Below are 21,650 nucleotides of genomic sequence, written 5' to 3'. Positions count from 1 at the left end.
TCATGGTTGTCATGTCATCCATGTATGCTCGAATTGGTGGTAGTCGCATTCCAGAAGCCAAGCGCTCTCCTCCCACTACCCATTTTGATGCCCTAATGATTACTTCCATTGCCATGGTAAAAGCCAGTGGAGAAATGGTGCATCCTGCCATTATTCCAACTTCTAGGCATTGCCATGTAGTGCTGAATTCTGAAGTTGATAAACTAAATTGCAAATCTCCAAAGTAGGCTTTCACTAAATTTGTTATTGTCATCGGTACACTGAAAAAATCAAATGCTGCCCAAAGAAGTTCATGTGGCACTGAACCATATGCATTAGCCAAATCCAGGAATGTCACATGGAGCACCTTCCTCTCCTTTTTAGCTGATTGAATTTGTTGCCAGATCACATTGATGTGTTCTAAGCATCCTGGGAAACCTGGAATGCCCGCTTTTTGTATTGAAGTGTCAATGAAGCAGTTCTTTAATAGGTAAGTTGACAATCTCTGAGCAATAATGCTGAAGAAAATCTTGCCTTCTACGTTTAATAGGGAAATAGGGCGAAACTGACTGATGCTTGTAGAATCTTTTTCTTTAGGTATAAAGACTCCACCTGCTCGGCGCCATGCTCTTGGTACAACCTGTTTTTCCCATGCCACTTTCATCAGTTTCCACAGGATTCATAGAACTCCTGAAGCACTCTTGTACACTCTGTACGGAATTCCATAAGGCCCTGGAGATGATGAAGCCCTTGCTTTTTTCACAGCTTGCTCTACTTCTTTCCACTTAGGTGCACAGTCCTCCATTTGGTATTCTGGTGGATTGATAGGTGGGATGTCTGAAGGAATTGGCATAGGCTCCTGCCTTTTTGAATCTGTATGTGTTTCCTCCAAATATCTCTCCAGCTCAAACTTAGATGCTTTTAGTGTGCCATTCTTCTCACTGGTGAATAACTTCTTTACAAATTTGAATGGGTCTTTATAAAAGTTAGCTCTCGCACGCTCCTTCTTTTTGTAGCGTTTCCGTAGGCGCTCAGCTCTGCGCAATGTTGCAAGCTTATCTTTTATGACCCTTTGTAAAAGATTGAGTCCCTCCTTCTGAGTTTGTTCTGCTCTTCTCCATTGCTTCCTCAGCTGTCTCCTTTCTCTAACTAATTGTTCAATCTCCTGCTGCCATCTAGACTTTCCAGGAATAGTTTGTACTTTTTCCTTCCTTTTTTCAACTCCAAACCTCTCGCTTCCATATGCGTAGATGATGTCCCCAAATTTATTCAGCTTCTTTTCAACTGTTCCACTTAACCTTTCCAATGCATAGCAGAGATCTGTGTTTACTGTGTCCCATACAGTTCTCACAAGCTCTTGGCCATTTAACTCCAGGTTTGTGCCCGTCGAGGTTCTTTTCTCTCTTATGCTGGTTTGTCTGACCGGGTTCACAAGGATCATTAGGTTCATCACTAACTGTGTCCATGCAAGACCTCCTCAGTCTATGACTGGGGTGCTGATATCCTGCGAACTGTGGTTTGCTTCCTGTCGCTGGATTTCATTCGACTGACTTGACTGACTTCTTAAGAAGTACTGATCAATGCGAGGCCCTTGTCCCTTCTCCCTCAAGCATTTCATTCTCCCTTGATGAATCTTCAAACCCCTGACCATTGTCGCCTTGCTCCAGCCACAGACACAAACCTGGAGTTCTATGTCTTTGCTAACTGCAGATCTTGAACTAGTCTTTTCCGAAGTACTCTCCATACTCATATCCGTTTCCGTTCCTAAGTCGTTAACCGTGTTGTCCAACGTTGATTTATTATTTATTTCTTAGCAGATGCCCTTATCCAGGGCGACTTACAATTGTTACAAGATATCACATTATACATTATTCAGATATCACATTATTTTTTTTTTATTTTTTTTTTTACATACAATTACCCATTTATACAGTTGGGTTTTTACTGGAGCAATCTAGGTAAAGTACCTTGCTCAAGGGTACAGCAGCAGTGTCCCTCACCGGGGATTGAACCCACGACCCTCTGGTTAGGAGTCCAGAGCCCTAACCACTACTCCACACTGCTGCCCCATAGGCCCCCGCTCTCGCAGACTCTAGGGGTATTTTTCTCTTTAATTTCTTAGAAGCCTTGGGCGGGTGTCTGCAGCATCCTGTAAACACAGAGCTGGATACTGCTGACAAGGGTAGCTAACCCTTGCCAGCCCCAAGATATTAAGAAAAGAAAAAAGAAAAAGGAAAGAAAGAAAAAAAAACAGAAGGAAAGAAAGAAAGAAAGAAGTAGAATAAGGTATGCTTCTTAAATAACATCATATAAATATAAGAAATCATCTGTCAGCTCTGCCAAGCTAGGAAGTAAACACAGTGCCAAGCTAGGAAGTAAACACAGTGCCAAGCTAGGAAGTAAACACAGTGCCAAGCTAGGAAGTAAACACAGTGCCAAGCTAGGAAGTAAACACAGTGCCAAGCTAGGAAGTAAACACAGTGCCAAGCTAGGAAGTAAACACAGTGCCAAGCTAGGAAGTAAACACAGTGCCAAGCTAGGAAGTAAACACAGTGCCAAGCTAGGAAGTAAACACAGTGCCAAGCTAGGAAGTAAACACAGTGCCAAGCTAGGAAGTAAACACAGTTGGGCAGGCACAAGTTACAGTTGGAACTAGGAGGGAAAGCAAGAGTTGCCATGGAGACGAGTGAGAATATGAATGCAGCAGGGCAGCAGTGTGGAGTAGTGGTTAGGGCTATGTACTCTACCCAGGTGGGGGTCCCTGCTGCTGTACCCTTGAGCAAGGTACTTTACCTAGATTGCTCCAGTAAAAACTCAACTGTAATGGGTAATTGTATGTAAAAATAATGTGTAAAAAAATAATGTAATTGTATGTAAAAATAATGTGATGTCTTGTAACAATTGTAAGTCGCCCTGGATAAAGCAGTTGGTACAGTGATCTGGGACATCACTAGAAACAGGCATGGGGAGAGAGCTCAAAAGAGGTCTGCAGTTTAGACAGGAGGATGGCAATCAAGTTACTGTGGCAAAGTGGTTAGAGCTGTAGACTGTCAGAGAGAGGAGCCAGTTCACTGTCTAGAGTGCAGACTACAGACAGGACATGCCTCCTCTGTAATAATGATAACCTGAAGGTGAAGTTCAGGGGCGGGGCAATGGCCCCTTTCATACACTAACCAATGTCCCTATTTACCCCCCAGGATATGCCTTCTTTGGGTTTGTCTGCGTGGTTTGCTTCACCGGAGGTCCCCTGTGGGGGTGGGGGTGTCACTTCTGCAAACAAGTCTTGTAATTGACCTTGAAAAGGCACTGAAACTCGCCCCAGTGCATTTGACAGAGAGTTTAATACTGTAGATGCACCGGTGAGCTCCAGCTTTTAAGAGTTAGCTCCCTGTAGCCAGGAGGCTACCTCTGAGAGTGAGACAGCTTGTTTGTTTTCAAGTGGGAAGCAAACCTGATAAATAAATAAATAAATAAAATCATTGAGAATACAATACCAGTAATAGTGCTATGCTGGAAGGATGAAGTGAATATACAGCAAAGCAAAATAATTAGATAGTTTGGGGGTACTGTTTTATTTATTTATTGCACTGGTTTCCAGTGTATTTATTTATAATTAGAAAGACAGACTGTTGTTTTCTGCCCAAGATAGCATGGCTAATAGACTCAGGACAGGTGGTATTGAAGATAGTGATTATTTCCGGCAGTCTCAGAGATGATTGCTTCGGGATGAAGAAAAGTAATCCAAAGCCAGGTAGTTAGTGGAAACGCCGCAGGGACACAAAGGTGGATTTTTAGAATGGGTTTGTGATGCTTGACTGCATGCCTTTCTATAGAAAAGACACTGTAATGTAATTTACTTCACCGAGCATGCCCACCTGCTATACAAAGCAGGCTATCCAAACCCTCATGGACCCTGCTCTTGGTAGGAAGCATTTTAACTAAAGGAAGGGCTGGTGAGCGGTTTTGTTTTGTGTTTTTAGCTGCTGTTTTTGTACAGTGGCCTTCCAATGCTAGTGTAAGTAGCTTCAGACGTCATTGTAACATTTCTATTGCTATACTAGGGTGTTTGCAGCTTGTGAGTCATCGATTTGTTCTAAATATGCTTTTATCTGGCTTTGAACTTGCTGGGAGCTTGTCTGGAGAATCCCAAGTGCCAGGATTGAACAGCCTTTCTTGTTCCATTCCAATCATATGACAAGGTGGCTCTCAGGACTGCCAGCCTCACCTACTCTCTGCCAGTATAATTGTAGAGTAGGTCTTTGCACTTAGGATTCCAGAGACAAGCTCAAAGCAGTTCAAAGCCAAGTAGCGCAAAATTAGAAGAAAGTATAACTCAATAGCAACATACCTAAACCAGAATCACTCAGAATGATTGCAAAAAACATAAAATAGTAAGGGGAATATAAAAAAATAAATGTAACTGACATCTGAATATGCTTACTCTTTTAGAATCGGGGCAGCAGTGTGGAGTAGTGGTTAGGGCTCTGTACTCCTAACCAGAGGGTCGTGGGCTCAATCCCCGGTGATGGACACTGCTGCTGTACCCTTGAGCAAGGTACTTTACCTAGATTGCTCCAGTAAAAACCCAACTGTTTAAATGGGTAATTGTATGTAAAAATAATGTGATATCTGTATAATGCGAAATAATGTATAATGTGATATCTTGTAACAATTGTAAGTCGCCCTGGAGAAGGGCGTCTGCTAAGAAATAAATAATAATAATAACAACAATAATAATAATCAGTTCCTGGTCCTTCCCTTTTCATGAGAACTATGATGCAGCCATCATGCACCACCAAGTACTGCACTAACAAGTAACTACAATGTGATAGGTGTTACAGAAACTTGGTTGTCTGAGAGTGATGGAGACGAATATAATATTAGCGGGTATACACTTTTTAAATAACTTTAGCATAACCGAGGCAGAAGTGTTAAAGGGACTAGGAGCTCTTAAAATAAACAAATCCCCTGGGCCAGATGAGATCCTCCCAATAGTACTCAAAGAAATGAAAGAAGTTATTTACAAACCGCTAACCAAGATCATGCAACAGTCTCTTGACACAGGGGTTGTACCGACAGACTGGAAAATTGCAAATGTAATACCGATCCACAAAAAGGGAGACAAAACCGAACCAGGTAACTACAGACCAATAAGACAGACTGGAAAACTGCAAACGTAATACCGATCCACAAAAAGGGAGACAAAACCGAACTAGGTAACTACAGACCAATAAGCCTGACTTCTATTATATGTTGACTTATGGAAACTATAATAAGCTCCAAAATGGAAAATGACCTATATGGTAACAGTATCCTGGGAGACAGTCAGCATGGTTTTAGGAAAGGGAGATTGTGTCTAACTAACCTGCTTGATTTGTTTGAAGATGCAACATCGACAATGGATAATTGCAAAGCATACGACATGGTTTATTTAGATTTCCAGAAAGCTTTTGACAAAGTCCCGCATAAAAGATTAATTCTCAAACTGAACGCAGTAGGGATTCAAGGAAATGCATGCACATGGATTAGGGAGTGGTTAACATGTAGAAAACAGAAAGTACTGATTAGAGGAGAAACCTCAAAATGGAGCGAGGTAACCAGTGGTGTACCACAGGGATCAGTATTAGGTCCTCTGCTATTCCTAATCTGCATTAATGATTTAGATTCTGGTATAGTAAGCAAACTTGTTAGATTTGCAGACAACACAAAAATAGGAGGAGTGGCAAACACAGCTGTAGCAGCAAAGGTCATTCAAAATGATCTAGACAGCATTCAGAACTGGGCAGACAGATTGCAAATGACATAGTGTAAAGTACTGCACGCAGGCAATAAAAATGTGTATTATAAATATCATATGGGAGATACTGAAATTGAAGGAATCTGTGAAAAAGACCTAGGAGTTTATGTTGACTCAGAAATGTCTTCATCTAGACAATGTGGGGAAGCTATAAAAAAGGCCAACAAGATGCTCGGATATATTGTGAGAAGTGTTGAATTTAAATCAAGGGAAGTAATGTTAAAACTTTACAATGCATCAGTAAGACCTCATCTAGAATATTGTGTTCAGTTCTGGTCACCTCGTTACAAAAAGGATATTGCTGCTCTAGAAAAGAGTGCAAAGAAGAGCGACCAGAATTATCGTGGGTTTAAAAGACATGTCGTATGCAGACAGGCTAAAAGAACTGAATCTATTCAGTCTTGAAAAAAGAAAACTACGCGGTGATCTGATTCAAGCATTCAAAATTCTAAAAGGTATTAACAATGTCGACCTAGGGGACTTTTTTGACCTGAAAAAAGAAACAAGGACCAGGGGTCATAAATTGAGATTAGATAAAGGGGCATTCAGAACAGAAAATAGGAGGCACTTTTTTACACAGAGAATTGTGAGGGTCTGGAACCAACTCCCCAGTAATGTTGTTGAAGCTGACACCCTGGGATCCTTCAAGGAGCTGCTTGATGAGATTCTGGGATCAATAAGCTACTAACAACCAAACGAGCAAGATGGGCTGAATGGCCTCCTCTCGTTTGTAAACTTTCTTTTGCTCTTATGTTCTTAATCCATATATACTATAATATGTTCTTCTATTATCTCCAGATGAAGGTTTTATGCAAGAGATTAAAACTACTCTTTGTTGTTCCCAGGCCACAGCATTCCCATTTCTCTAAATGAACTGTCCAAAGTCTCTCAGGATGGATTGGAGCACTGGCGCATACAATTGATTCTAATCTTTTTGTTACGTGAGTGCATTTCATCAATATAAATATTTTGAATGTGGCAGGGTGTTAGTGCTAAACAATAAGGTTTTCTAATAAATAATGGTTAGTGACACCATCACTAGAAGGCAAAGAGAATGTGCAGTCAGGTTTGAAAAATGAATGTCAAGTACCACTCTCCAAACTGCAAACCTGCTTTTGTTATGATCTGGAAATATGTTTTCCTGTTTGTGATAACTTCAGGCTGGACAGACTTACATGTATTCTAATTCAGAAAAATACACTTCTTTGCTTAAAACAAAGAATCAGACTGTGAATAAGATCTGTGTAATGTACAAAAGCTTTTAGTTCTGTCTTTGTGAACTTTATTTGTTTAGTTTGCCCCCTGCGTTTTTAAATTATTAAATTAATTCCATTCAGAAGAAAATCAAATCAAGTGCTTCAAGCCAATAAAAAGATGGATCTGTTTCTAAAGCAAATCTGTCTTCAGTTTGATGTGCCAGACAGACTAACAGTTTGTTGTTTGGAACATTAGTCCCGACAGAATCCTGTCATTATCACTTTAGGAAGCAGCGAATCAGGCAGTGAAGTGATGAAAACAGGTAGCAGGTCAGAGAGTGGCTGCCTCCTTTCTCTTTATGTTATTGCTCACTTCATCACGTGCCAGTCGACCTCCAAACCTGTGCATTATTTACCTATGTGTTAATAATAACAGTTTTGCAGTGGGTGAGCCTAATCGTATGGAGCCAGAGCTGACCAACCTTTTGTCTAAAAGACCCATACGGATGATGAGGGAGTAGTTCAAGAGCCATAAAAACAAATTGAAACAAAAAAAGGCTGTTTAACCAGGCTACATAATGCTTCAGTATGTCTGGAATTCTGATTTGCTCCTAAAAGAAAAAAGCAATGGACTGTCCAGCCTTCAACTCTAAATAAAAAAGCCACATTGTGGAGCTCAATAACAGCCCTGCATCAGGCTTCTGAAAACTATGGAAACGTGGAATCAAAGTTACAATACACATGGTCTGTGTAGCAATCTATAATTTCAGCTTCCAACATAGCAACCCAAGACGATAGTTTGATAAGTTTATTTTTAGTTTTTTATTTATTTAGCTTAGTGGGTTGGATGAGCAGTGTTATCTTCCTGCTCTAATAATCTCTCCAATCAACACTGAGTGTACAAGAAAACAGTGCTGGACTCATGACTCGTTTGATACGCCCGTCACTGAAACGCCTAGATGCTGTCACACAGCGAGTCAACAAGGCCCATAAACTCTACTTGGGAAAAAATCGCAATGAAGAGGTTTTCCGAAGTGAAAAGTTATACCGAATAAGCAGGAGGTGAGATGCAGCGATCAAGGTGGTGCTGTTTAAGCTCTTACCTTCCCATCCGTGGTGACGGCTGCGAATACTGTAGAGGAGTAAGGAGCCCAGGCTACATCTCCGACAGCTGCATTCAGGTCAAAGGTGAACATCGGGGTCCTTAGGAACAGGATGAAAACATTACAGATGCACAAATAGTAAAACATTGCTTTGACAGCAGAAAGTAAATTAACCTACCCCATGAATCACTTTTGTCATCATTTCAACCATACCTGTATATCCAGTATCTGTGTAAAAATATCAAGCATATATATCTGTCTAAAGCATAAAAACATTTAAACCTATCAAATATATTCCTGCTAGTATTTGCTCTCAAAGTGCAAGTTCAACAGCAAGTTAAAATTAGTAGTGCAGGAGTGCCATCTGTCGGCGGATCTCTGTACTGAAAATGAACTTGTCTTAAGGTTTAAATGGAGACACTTGACCTTGCCAGCATGGACTGATAGTAACGATTAATACCTGGCTTGAAAATGCATTATCATCATCGTCATTATAATGAATAAATCATGAAAACAATGCCCTCATTTCTGACTGGAGTGGAACGCTTCCTCAATGGGAAGTCTCACCAACTGAAGGGCACTGCAAGTAATTGTCTTCTAAGGAGCCTTTGGGTAAAACAATGAAACTGCTTAATTGCATTTGAGTGTTTTACACCAGACAGGATTTATGTTCTCTTTACCAGCTGATTTAGTTCAAAGAACAGGGGAATGTGGCAATGTAGAACATTAGACTTGACTAGAAGAGAGCATCGGAGAGGTACAGGCACTGTGGAGAATGTTTTTCAAATAATTGCATTGATTAGAAGTTTGTATTAAAAAAAACCTTGAGTTGAATAGAGAACGTAGGAAAACAAAAGCAGATGCAAAACTCTTCCTACTTTAATTAAAGGGGCAGATCCTTCTTGTCGTACATAAGAAACTACGGTTATCAAAAGAAGTCATTTAAAAGTAAATTCTTTTTTGTTTAGCTTCTTGACGACATACCAGCATTAAGGCTCTTATAACAGGAGTTGCCTGGAAGTTTCCCTGTGTTTAATCACACTAATACTAACTTGTGCCATGCTATAGTAAGTCTTTTAGGGTATTGGCAGTGTAAACTAAACCTTATTATGGACTGTGGCAAGCTGGCCTGTGCGGTGATGTCAGACCCGGAAGAAACCCAGCACTACGAGGTGATACGGTGAGTGAAGGGAAGGAAGGGAAGGAAGGGAAATCCACAGCAGATCGATAATGAATGCACTGTGGCGCTTTTATTAAATAAACAACTGGTGAACAAAATAAAAGGTTTGAACAAACGAAAAACACTTTGGCCAAAACAGACAGACACTAACAAACAGGGGACGAACACTCCACAAACACACAACAAGTATCGTCCTGATCTGGGTCAGCACGGATAGCAAGTGCTATTTTACTTAAATTATTTTTCTCCTTCTCTCTCCCGTTCTTTCTCGGTACATCTGCACGTGAACTAATTGTGCTCCCCTTGCTTCCATACTAATACCCACTTTAATCTGCACGTGGAGCGATTGTGCAATCCCTGTGCTTAAATACAATTACACACTTTACATCACCTGTGATACATAATAATCCACTCTGTGTACCAATACCTACACCGACAATAACACGCCACATACAACATAGGACACAAAATACACACAGGGGCTGTGCATGTCAGTTTTCCTGTAGCAGACACATATGTAGGATATGACAGGGCGAATAGATAGCCGCCTACCCTGCAAACTAAAAAGATGCTTACTGGAGAAAGTGCTTTATTTTTTTTATAAAGGGGTGGAAGGGGCAAGGCTTACTTGATAGTGTGATCCCAGATCTTGACTGTCCAGTCTGAACTGCAAGAGATGAACACTTTCGGGTGGAAGTGGTTCCAGCGCACTGCATCAACAGCCATGTTGTGGGCTTGATAGGTCTCCAGGAACTGGCTGGAGTATGCTTTGGAACACTGAGACAACACAGCAACAGGTTACACTACGACTATTACTACTACTAGTATCATTATTTATTCATTTATTTGGCAGACGCCTTTATCCAAGGCGACTTACAGGTGTTACAGGGCAGTGCAGTGCTGCAATGCAAGATTCATATTTAAATACAGTATAGTTTACAGTACGTGCAAATAAAACTACTAAAATACAATATGAACTAGGATGCGACAAGTTGTATCTACAGCGACATATTAGTAGTGCAATAGAGCAAGGATAGTGCACTAGCTGAGGATCCAGTAATGTGGTGCTTTGCTCAAGCAAGTCCAGGGCATTGTAGGAGGGGTAGATCAAGAGATCTACAAGTGCAGTCTAAACAGGGGGGTCTTGACAGGCGGTGGAAGGTGGTAAGAGACGGAGCCGTCACTTGAAACTGTTTTCTATTTCAATTCAGTCTCATAATAGATTGTTTATTGGTGTAGTCCCTCATACAGGCATTTAAAAATGACCACTAACAATAATAATTGTGTTAATATATAGCTGTAAACACAAAACCAGAGCTAGAAGTGTCATAAAAAATAAGACATACATACAGTATGTACATAAAAAAAAACAAAAGAACTGCTAAACAGGCATTTCCTACAGTATCCTCTGAGAAACAGAGGGATCATTAACAACAAATAGCAAAAAACACCACGGACATGAGGTGATAAAGACGGAAATGGAAACGTTTGGATACAGTTTTAAAGGCTTTTGTCCTGCAGTGGACAGATAATTGTTGTTTCTGATGATAATAATGATGATGATCTGTGGGCTCAGGGTAAACAAGATCATCCATGCTGTAATTAGCCATTAGCCGTTAGTCATTCTTTAGACCTGGCCATTTGTATTCAAAGCAAATTGGTGGTACAGCTGCCAAAGTTGTTTTTCAAATTAGATTTTTAGTTTGGCTGGGCAGCTCTGAGGCCCACTGTTCTCTTAATCACAGTCGTAGACCTAGATTCTTGTACTGTTCACGGTCTGTTGAGGAGCATAAAGTCAACAGTCCTTTCATTTACCTAATCTTTTAAATATTTACTATTTATATGTAGTTTTAGCAAGACTGGGGACTGTACCAAGTGCTTCCCAATCCATCTCTCTAACCACTGCACAAAAGGGCCAGGCCCACTCCCTAGGTGCATTACCCCCTTCACCCCACAGGGGCCAGTCTCGTACCAACTCTCAACCATGTCTTGGTCCCTGACCTCCACCCACCTAGAACCCATCTAAAAGCTGTGAATGATATAAGGGATAACTAACTAACTAACTAACATGGAGGATGTTTTCATTTCTTTTCAAAAGGTTTTGGTTTACTTTCCTCTGAAAGGCAGGTTGTAGTTCTGGAACAGAAGTCTCTTAAATACTACACAAAGCTTGACAGATGCAAGACTAACAGTACAGTACATGAAGCATTACTTGAACTGTCCTGGAGAGCCCTTCATTCTTAATTCCCATGCACAGTGGCTTTCAACACTGACAGACCTTTCAACTTCCTGTTTACCAAGACTCCTTCACTTACATTCAGCCCCTTAACAAGCACAAAAAACTACCAACTCACAACTATCCAGCACAGTCAAACTGGACCCTAATGAGCAACAATTCTAAACCCTATTCTATTCTCAGCTTTCCTCCCACCGCTTTAATAAACCGAGTAAAATGGCAAACCACATGCGGCCCCAATGTCCTTACGAAACCCACTGCATTGCTGTATCAGCTGTGCGTTCAAGTGACTAACTACAGGAAATAATTTATGATCTGCTGTGGTTCAAGCAGTGAATATTACGATAATGAGGCAGCATCTTCAGTGCAGAACAGCATTTAAAGCTCTAAAAAGCAGTAATATTTCAAGGGCTGCACACATGTACACACACTAACTACCCAAACTAAAAAAGATATGTGAATTTAAGCTGTTTTCTAATCACTTGAAACAGACAATATTTCCCTCCCCCCCCATACTTTAGAATAGTTTCTGTAGAATAACTTAAAATGCATGGCTGTCATTTACTGTTGTTTTGAGCTGAGTAAACACACATTATAGTAAGTATAAACACATCAGTGAATTTTTTTTTTTTTTTTTTTTTTTTTTTTAGTACAGCAGAAATACAATAATTTGAGTTGGTGGGGTTTGTTCAGCTATTTCAAACTTCTTGTTCTGTTAGCAAAGCAATGCTAAGTAGACAATATGTTTGTCAGGGTTTTATTTTAATCTGGTTTGCAATAAATGAGAACGTGTGAGTCAACACCATGACAGCAAAAACATCAAGTGGTGTTTAATTAAAATGAAATGACTAAGTTTCACTTAAGAATCTGTGCTGACGAACAGTATAAAAGACTGAGAGCCTGGTTTAAGAAACTGCTTTGCTGGAGAGAGGATGTTACTATTTTGCTAAATGATTTCTAAAGGTTTCCCTCAAGATAAAAAAAAAAGTTAATTAAATTTAGCCTTTAGGCTTTGCAATAATATTTTGCATATTGAAAATTAGCAGTAGAGATTATTTCTTTATTTATTTAAAAAAATATTGCAAATCTTGTACAGGATTATCCTGAACTACTAATGATGTGGGTAAAAATCAATAATCACTAAATCAGACCTAAACTACTGATAATAGATCAATAGTTCCTATCTTTTTGCAGATTAAACAAATTCTGTATTGCTTGCCCTTTTGTTTTATGTTCAGATAGCTCCCCTAACAAGCATGCGTGTTCAGTTATACTTTGTTTAGATCAGTCATGTTACATTATATTACAGTTGGAAATAATCAATGTCTAGTTTTTCATCATCCATAAGCATTTTACAGTAGTGTGTTCCTAGGGAGGTTCAGGAGAGCAAAAACAGTACAAAACTATAAGGAACAAGTGAAAGGCGTTGTATTATCCTTATAAAAGTTAACCGCGGTATTGTTTGCATTTGTGCTATGCTTTTCCTGTGGTTATACTATGCATTTAACAGAGTTTACCCTGGTTTGCCATGTTTTTTTAATATGCTTTACCATAACTCTTTGTGCTTTCCTATGTTTACTTATGATTTTACTGTGCTTTATTACACTTTTCTATGCTTTTACTATGGGACACTTTGATAAGGGCACAGGGAAATGTCCAAGCACTCATGCTGAAGAGATTTTCAATTTGCATAATGATGCAGTGAAATCTGTTTATGGGAAATTCCAGAAGAAAGCCAACCTGCTGGCTGTTGTGTTCTGAAATGGTTCCAAGGCAATGCCCCATGCAGAGAAACAAGGCACAAGTTTCACATTAAAAATGGAATAATCTTTATTTTATTATGCTATTTATGGTAATGTAAGTGTCAAATTCAGTGCTTCAACAAGAGTTCAAGAAAAGATTGAGACTAAAAAGAAACACAGCCTTTCACAACCGTTGGTTTCAACCTCTGTTGAAGCGAGGCTACAGCAGAATGACTTTACAGTTACACAAGGGAAATGTCAAGAAACGTTTTGGTTGCTTTGACAGGCATGGAATGAAGTGTGAAGATGATACAACGAGAAGGCCACTTCATTTTGAAACTTATTTCACAGTACGGTACATTTAAATCTATTTTTAGACATCCGTACAACCTGTGCCAATCTAAACCATACAGCTGGGTCTCAGAAATTGTGTCTGTGACTGGATAGAAACACAGGGATTAAAAAGCAGTTAATACATTGTCATTTTACAGCCAATACATCAGTCAGATGCACCTTGGTAGAACCTCTCTTTCTTTCTTTTTTCACCAAAATGACCTGTCTGGTCTGTATATAGTTGGTGTACTGGGGTTTAAAATGATACACAGATTTTACTTCTAGGAGTGCACATATCCTTACCTTGTGTATTTTTCCTTCTTCGGTCCCAACAAGGAAAAGATAATCTGTTTGTTTGTGGAAGTCAAATGAGGTTCCACATGCTGCAGTGACAGGAGAGAAACGTTATTACATACATGTTGTAGAACAGATTCTGTCATCTCTGCAGTTTTGACGAGAACTGCCTAACTATTAACACAACCACTGCAAGCGATTTATTTATCTCTGTACGACAATATATGTGTGCTTATATTTCTAAAAAGAGAGTGAAAGCTATATACTCCATTACTCGGTACTGCATGTACTGTGCAATACAAGGCAGCTGCTGCCAAAAACACAGTGAGTGTCTGGGCAACAAGGCAATGTCCTCCAGTCCAAAAATAATATTATTATTATTTATTTCTTAGCAGACGCCCTTATCCAGGGCGACTTACAATTGTTACATTATTATACAATGTAACAATTGTATAATAATGTTATACATTATTTTTACATACAATTACCCATTTATACAGTTGGATTTTTACTGGAGCAATCTAGGTAAAGTACCTTGCTCAAGGGTACATGAGCAGTGTCCCCCACCGGGGACTGAACCCACGACCCTCCGGTCAAGAGTCCAGAGCCCTAACCACTACTCCACACTGCTGCCTTGTATAATTAATTGATGGGTGAGAAAACTTTAATTGAGACTCAGAGACACAGGAAAGGAAGAAAAACAGATACACTGAGAAAAAAGGATTTAAAAGTTTGAGAAAGCGTGGGGAAGATCAACATGAATTCAAATCATTTCACTTGCGTATGATTTGCACAGAGAGCATGTCAGTAATTAGCAGTCCCTGCTGATGCAGGGGGTGATTTGGGGTCCATCACATATTATTATTATTATTGATTGATTGATTGATTTGTCGGACGTCTTTATCCAAGGTGACTTACAGGTGTTACAGGGCAGTAAAGGGTTACAATGCCAGCTCAATATTGAAAGAGTGTAGTTTACACAGACCCGTAGTGTGCAACTGCATCCCCTCAGGCCCATCCATCAAGGCTCCGTCCACAGACAGCTTGATAATATCCGTGTAAACCAGCTCATTCTGCAAGGGAAACCACAACACACACATCAGCACGAACAGCTGCCTTTGGGAGAGCAAAAAACGCATTTCAAACATGGGGGGGTGGGGGGACCCACTCAACTGTTGAACTGTAACAAATACATGTCAAACATGACAGCTGACTCAAGCTCATCTCTCTAATTATTGTTGAAGTTAAACAAGGTTCACAGACGTGATTACCCATGCAATACTTAACCCTTTCTTTTGTTCTATAATTTTAACAGATTGACTCCATCAGTTCAGATTTGTTTTCTGCATACCTATACGTATAGATTGAGCAACATGCAATGGTACGAATACCTGGGGTGCACACACAGGAAAAGCACTAAAGCAATAGCAGTAAGAGGCTCTTTCATGCGCCTGTCAATTCACTTGCTTGGGAAGAGTAGGGTTGCTGCTTCACTTGCAGCTCTCGCTGGTGCATCAACTGCCCCAGCCTCAAGCCCCTGGTCTATCCCCAGTGCCTGTTCGTTTCAAAGGGGTTAAAAGAGATTTGTTTGCCTTGTTTGTGGATGCTTACCTTCACCAGCGTCCAGGAAACAACTCTTCCGTCTGAGGACACAGAGAAAAAATTCTGATTGTTGTCCATGTCATCTTTTTGCCATTTTACCTGCAAAAATAAGTAACACATGCAGTTTAATTCATCCAGGTAGAAGTGTACTGTGGCAGATGGAAGCTGGCAGGAGCACACTCATCTTTGAGACCAGAAAGAGCTGGCTGAGTTTTCATGTGGTTTTGATAAAGTTCAGCTTTATTATGATTACTCTGTGTTAAATTGTGTCTGAAGAGAAATGTGCTATTTTAGATAATAAGACTACCTCTTATGTTTAATTCTCTCAACGTAGCTGTTCTGATCTCATTTGCCCTCTTTCTTATCTATATAAATTACTCAAAAGATTACACAACCTTTCTTGTTATACCTATCAGGCCAGCTCAAAAAGTAAGGGCCCTACTTAAGTTTACCTTTGGGGGGCCACACACAGCCCGTGGGCCTCAGATTGAAATGTTTGTCTACTTGACTTGGTGACAGCCTCAGAATAAAAAGCTCTCTTTCCCCTGATCTGTCTGTTGTGTGCTAGGTTTGTCTTTTGCCTGTACAGCAGGGCTTCCCAACCCTGGTCTTGGTGTCTTCTGGTGTTCATTCCAACTGAGCTCTCAATTATTTAAACTAGACCCTTAACTGAACTAATAATTTGCTTAGACCTTTTTAATTGTTCTCGGCTCCTAAAATGTTAGAGCTCGAGTTACTTATAAAATGTTATAGCTAACTTGAAATCCGCAACTGTTTAAGTGCTGAAAACAAGTAAAAAGGTCTAATTAAGCAGATTATTAGTTAAATTAAGGGTTTAGTTAAGTAATTTAGAGATCAGTTGGAATGAAAACCAGAAGACACATGGGGTCCCCAGGACCAGAGTTGTGAAGCCCTGCTCTACAGCTGATCACTCCTCCCCATCTCCCTTCAATACTTCCTCCCTCTGACCATCTTTCTTATTCCTAATGTGCCATAGTACATCACATTTAACCTGTCAGATCCTCCCACCCACGCAAACTCACACAAAACCCAAACAGCACTCAAGCAGAAACACAGAGCAACAGGTTACTATTTATAGAGCATTGGAAGGCATCGCACAGCAGGGTGCAGTAATAAGAGAGCAGCCCTAGGTAAGAGGTATTTACACGGACAGACCCCCGACAGAGATCGAGAGACAGGCATTGCATCCAAGTTCCACCTCTGATTATTGTGTTTCTGTTTCTTAACATTTCCATTTAATGTTTCTCTGTGCTCTACAAAAGGTTATAGAGAAAAGGACACAAATGAAATGCAATGGCTATAGTATCCTGCTAGAACTTTTCCTAGAACAGGAAGTTGGTTTGTTAGGTAGGGAGGGAGTCAGGTACTTGTTCAGGTAGTTAGTTAGGCAGTTAGATAGATTGTAGTTAGTAGGTAGGTTATTTCTTCAGGATTAGTCTACAAAGATGCAAGCGCTTCTTTCATACAGACATGATTTAAAAGTAAGGTAATGACCAAGAAGCCTTTGCAACACAGCACAGTTTCCCTGCAACCTGGATCGCAGCGCAGAGGGTGATCAACCTGAGACACTATTCTTATTGTGTGTAAATGATGAAATGAGTGTAGGAGACGGACCTGCCACACAGGGTCTGTGTGTTTCCCACACTTGGCCGTGCTCTTGAAGGCTGGCTGAACTCCCCCTTCCTTCAGATTGTACACGGCCACGCAGCCATCGTAGAAGCCCACCGCCACCAGGTAGGGGTGCACCTTGTGGATGTCCAGGCACATGACCCCGCTGTTTGTGGGGAAGATGAACTCGGGGAAGGTGGAGTTCTTCAGGGTGTAGAAGAGGAGCATCCCACGGCTCTGCTTCGTGAAGTCGTCTGGGAGAGAAGAGGAGGACACCATTAGAGTGGGGGAGATATCATAACACACGAGGTATGGGATCGGACAGGATGCACATGGGCAATGATGATCGTTTGCAAGCTTATTTACAGTTTTCAGCAAGTCCAAATAGATTAAAAAAAAAAAAAAAACCTAAGAGCTTCAGCTACAACCACATGACTAGCACTAGGCTGTTCTACACCCCTGAACTATATAATAAACTGGTTATCAAAGTAAATGATCTTTATACCAAAAAGGGTACCAATTCCAGGATGCTGAGCAAGGCATCAAATGAGTTAATTGGGCTGAATAACAGTTTATGAAACTTTAGACTAGTAGCCTTTTCTAATGTCTTCAATGAGAAAGTGAAAAAGACTTCTACTCCAAACGTTTTTAGTTTCTTTTTGTCCTTACCTAGTCAACTGTAATTGGTGGTGCATACATATTATTTGGGCTTTACAAACACATTATGACTGTATATTGTGGAGTGGTGTTTAAACTTGACGACACCTCAGGAAGCAACAGAAACTTAAAAACAGAAGATCATTTGGCAGGTTATAATTTTAAATCATTCACTGCCTAGCTTGTGATGAACTGTATCGAATTGTTACTAATGCACTTTCTTACATTGAAACCTTTCACCTTGTATTGATTTATTGTCAGACCAACAAACCGGGCAAGTCTGGAGCAACAGAGAAACAGAGTAGCTGCAAATTTGTTTGAACTCATGCTGAACAATCTACCATGACCAGAGTGATCTCTACTACACACTGCTGCCCTCTACTGCTCACAGCTGACAGCGACAGGCGCTGTTACTCTTCGGCTAGACAAGTCAGTCAGTCCAATAGATAAACATCAACCTCATCAGAAGAGCTCCAAGCAGCTGCTAAACACAACATAATATTTACGACTGTAAGTCGCCCTGGATAAGGGTGTCTAAGAAATCAATAATAATAATAATATTCTGGTAGCAGCAGCCTGTGATGAGCTGGACCTTTATTCCTACTTTATAATAATAATAATATCTTTATTTTTATATAGCACCTTCCATAGTGGACCACCATCACAAAGCACTTTACAGAGGTAGGCTGTGAACTCTGCATTATATGCAGAATCACTTACAATAAGACACTGATTTAACATCTCATCCGCAGGATGGAGCACAAGGAGGTTCAGTGAGGGTTCACTGGGCTACCTCTAATTGTTTCAATAGAGCTTTCCTGTGTGCGTGGTTTGAATGCAAGGCCCGTAATGCCAGGGGATAAGATAGTTATGTTGCAACAAAAGAAGGCAGTATTAAAAAAAAAAAAAAGATCTGTGCTTTTTTTTTTTTACTGTAATATTGAAAGTACAACCCGCTTTCGGTTTAATCTGTTTTAATAGTTCTTCTTGACTGAAGTAGCCAGAATTATCAGGAGAATTAGCTTGTGCCATTTCCATTTTCTAATAGGTTCTAATGGGAATGTGACTTACAATACGCATCACAGGCATGTCAAAATGACAGATCTCAACCAAAAACACATTTGGGATACATTTCTTTTTTTTTAGCGTCTTGGTTCACAAAGTCCTGTTGGTGCCAGAACTGAGATCTGACATACTGCAGTTTAGATCATTTAACATGTTGTACTAAGCTCCACAACATGCTTTCTTTAAGAGTTTAATGCTTTAACATACATGGTACACCACAATGAAGAGAGATCAAACACTACCAGTACATGTTTAATTATTCTCTATAAACCCTGCCGGTGGAAGTGTGGTACAGTTGAATCCCGAAACAAGCAGTGCTACAGAGATGGACGGGTGGGCATTTGGGCAGTGATAGAGATCTCCCTGTTAAAAACTATGTGGCAACACAGCCCTGCACTCAGGCATCTGTTAAACAAGGAGGCAGCTCTGAGGGGGCAGCTCCCACAGGGGCTGATTCCTCCCAGCAGGGTGGTGGGCTCTGTGGCAGTGAGTCTGTGAAAGTCTGTCAGCCTGGATAAAAGCACTCATTAAACCTTCCCTCCAGAGACAGAAGCCTGACATCTTAATAGATACCATGGAACTGACTCAGCCTCCTTCAGAAACAGCCAATGCTGGAACGTCTGCCCAGTGACACACACACAAATAATCCAGCTGAGACCAACAGTTATTGCTTAATATTTTACCAACTGCAGCAAGGGAAAAAAAGAAAAAGGTTTATTTAACTGGGGTAAATTTTTTAGTTCAAACTCTCTAGAGGAACAACTCTCTGAAGGAAACCAACAAACACAAAAAGCTAAAAATCAAATGAAATCTGAAACTTTTATTTTTTTTATTCACATTGCTTTCCTTTCTTGAACAATGACCTTGAGACCTAAACACCCCAGGGGGCTTGTAATCCAACAGAAAGTTTGGTCAAGCTAAACAGTGGTGATTCGGGGGATTTGCTATAGATATTTACACACACACCACACAGCAGATGTTGCACATGTGTTAAGAGATCTAGTATCGAATGGCATTTTCATATTCGATGCTGTTATACCGGATTTCATATTCAGTACTTCACGGTGTATCCTCGATATAATTAATATATTTCCCGAATTATGTTTAATGTTATATTTATGACGGATGAATATTTCTCAATGGTCTAAACCGCTGTGGCTGGAAATACTGCCACCATTAGCAGGCTTTGTGAATGTCCTGTGTTTATTTATATGTTAAGGTACTCACAAGATCCATGACCCACTGCATACATGTCTTTGTAGGTTTGGCTCCTGTAAAAAAACAAAAAAAAAAACAAACAGTAAAATCATCAACATTACTTCATTCTTTTGAGCACCAATAGAAGAACACCGGTACATTAAATACTATATTGTACAGTATTAGTATTTAAATGCATTTAAGTAATCCACAAGTACAGTTTCTGGACTGATGTTTGGTCAGATATAGGAAAAGAGATGGGGGGGGAGGGTTGGGTCGAGGAATTGAACCCCCAGAATAATCCAGTTTAATTGTCCTCCACATACTCATGGTCAAACAGGATGTCTCAATCCTGTACTGTCTGTGATCTGTGTCCATGTTAATTCTCTCAGTGGATCATGGACATCACAGTGAATACTGGCTGTTTGTTTGTTTGTTTTCAGTGAAAAGCGCTGTTAAATAGTTTTATTAAACAGTGTGCAGCCACTGAAGGACACAGATGAGATCTTCAGTAACAAACCAGCACCATCTGGGACAGCTCCTCACAACGTGACCTGCTATGTGCAAAATCCAGACAAACTCAGGCACATCCTAGTGTCAAAATGTAAGAAAAAAACAACAACTAAAGCTAAATATGTCTCACATTTTAAGCACGCCATCTTACAAGCTCTTAATTAGTAATGGCATTCAGGCGTATTCTCGTTAATGTCTTTCAGCACTTAAATAAAACTCATTTGGGATGTGTCTACTCATCAAAACAGTGCCACCTATTGGATATAATAATAATAATAATAATAATAATAATAATAATAATAATAATAATAATAATAATAATAATAATAAACAACTGGGATTTTTACACTTTGGTGTCAGATAGAGTTGGAACAAACTAAAATGAGTTTAGTCTTGATTTATTAATTCTCAATAATTGTATTATTTGCAATAACGGTGCATCTGAAGGTAATAAGAGCAGTGCCACTGCTATGGAGAAGTCTTGTTCCTCTCTCTTTAGACTACCAATTTGTCCATAAAGAGATACCCATAATTCAACTGCCCATCGAATTGGCTATTTCTTTAAAAAGCCAAGTAAAAAAAACAAAAAGAGAGACAGAGAGAGAGAGACAGAGAGAGGGAGAGAGAGAGAGAGAGAGAGAGAGAGAGAGAGAGAGAGAGAGAGAGAGAGAGAGAGAGAGAGAGAGAAAACAACTAACTTGGGAAAGATTAACAGGAGTTAAAACATGATTTAAGGCAATTAGTTACAAAGAAACACGTGCACCTGCCATGCCTCGCTAACGATCCCTGTTACTGAATAAACATGCTTGCAGAACTAAAAGGAGGAGGGAGGGCTGAACCATTGTTCAAGATCATGCTTACAGAGAATCAAGCATTCCTAATTTTAAAGGTGTTATACAAATAATGAAATAATAACAGACCACCTGAAAAGTAGGACATACAAACTGAGAGCTTTCTTTAACCTAGTATGCTTCTTACACCAGGGCAAAGATTTGCATAGCAAATGTAAGTGCATAAAAGGTAAAGCTTATTGAATTTGCTGTTAACCCTTTAGCTGTATGAATTGGATATTGGATTCGATATGAATGAACAGTTTGAGTTTATATGTATTTTAGAAACTGTTTAGA

At 39.9% G+C, this 21,650-nt stretch overlaps 1 protein-coding gene across 1 annotated transcript in view; it reads right to left on the bottom strand.

Moving 5' to 3' along the window:
- LOC131737756 (dynein intermediate chain 2, ciliary-like) overlaps positions 1–21,650 on the bottom strand; it is a 49,907-nt gene that overhangs the window by 18,027 nt on the left and 10,230 nt on the right. The window contains exons 12-18 of the mRNA XM_059028810.1: positions 20,041–20,084; positions 17,098–17,345; positions 15,472–15,561; positions 14,846–14,933; positions 13,870–13,949; positions 9,884–10,032; positions 8,076–8,175 (exon numbers count right to left, since the gene is read on the bottom strand). Coding sequence (XP_058884793.1) covers positions 8,076–8,175; positions 9,884–10,032; positions 13,870–13,949; positions 14,846–14,933; positions 15,472–15,561; positions 17,098–17,345; positions 20,041–20,084 — 799 coding nt within the window. The remainder of the gene's footprint in view (positions 1–8,075; positions 8,176–9,883; positions 10,033–13,869; positions 13,950–14,845; positions 14,934–15,471; positions 15,562–17,097; positions 17,346–20,040; positions 20,085–21,650) is intronic.

Source organism: Acipenser ruthenus, chromosome 1, assembly GCF_902713425.1.
Source record: "Acipenser ruthenus chromosome 1, fAciRut3.2 maternal haplotype, whole genome shotgun sequence".
In the NCBI taxonomy this organism is placed as follows: Eukaryota; Metazoa; Chordata; class Actinopteri; order Acipenseriformes; family Acipenseridae; genus Acipenser; species Acipenser ruthenus.
This window is presented reverse-complemented; position numbering and strand designations above follow the sequence as displayed.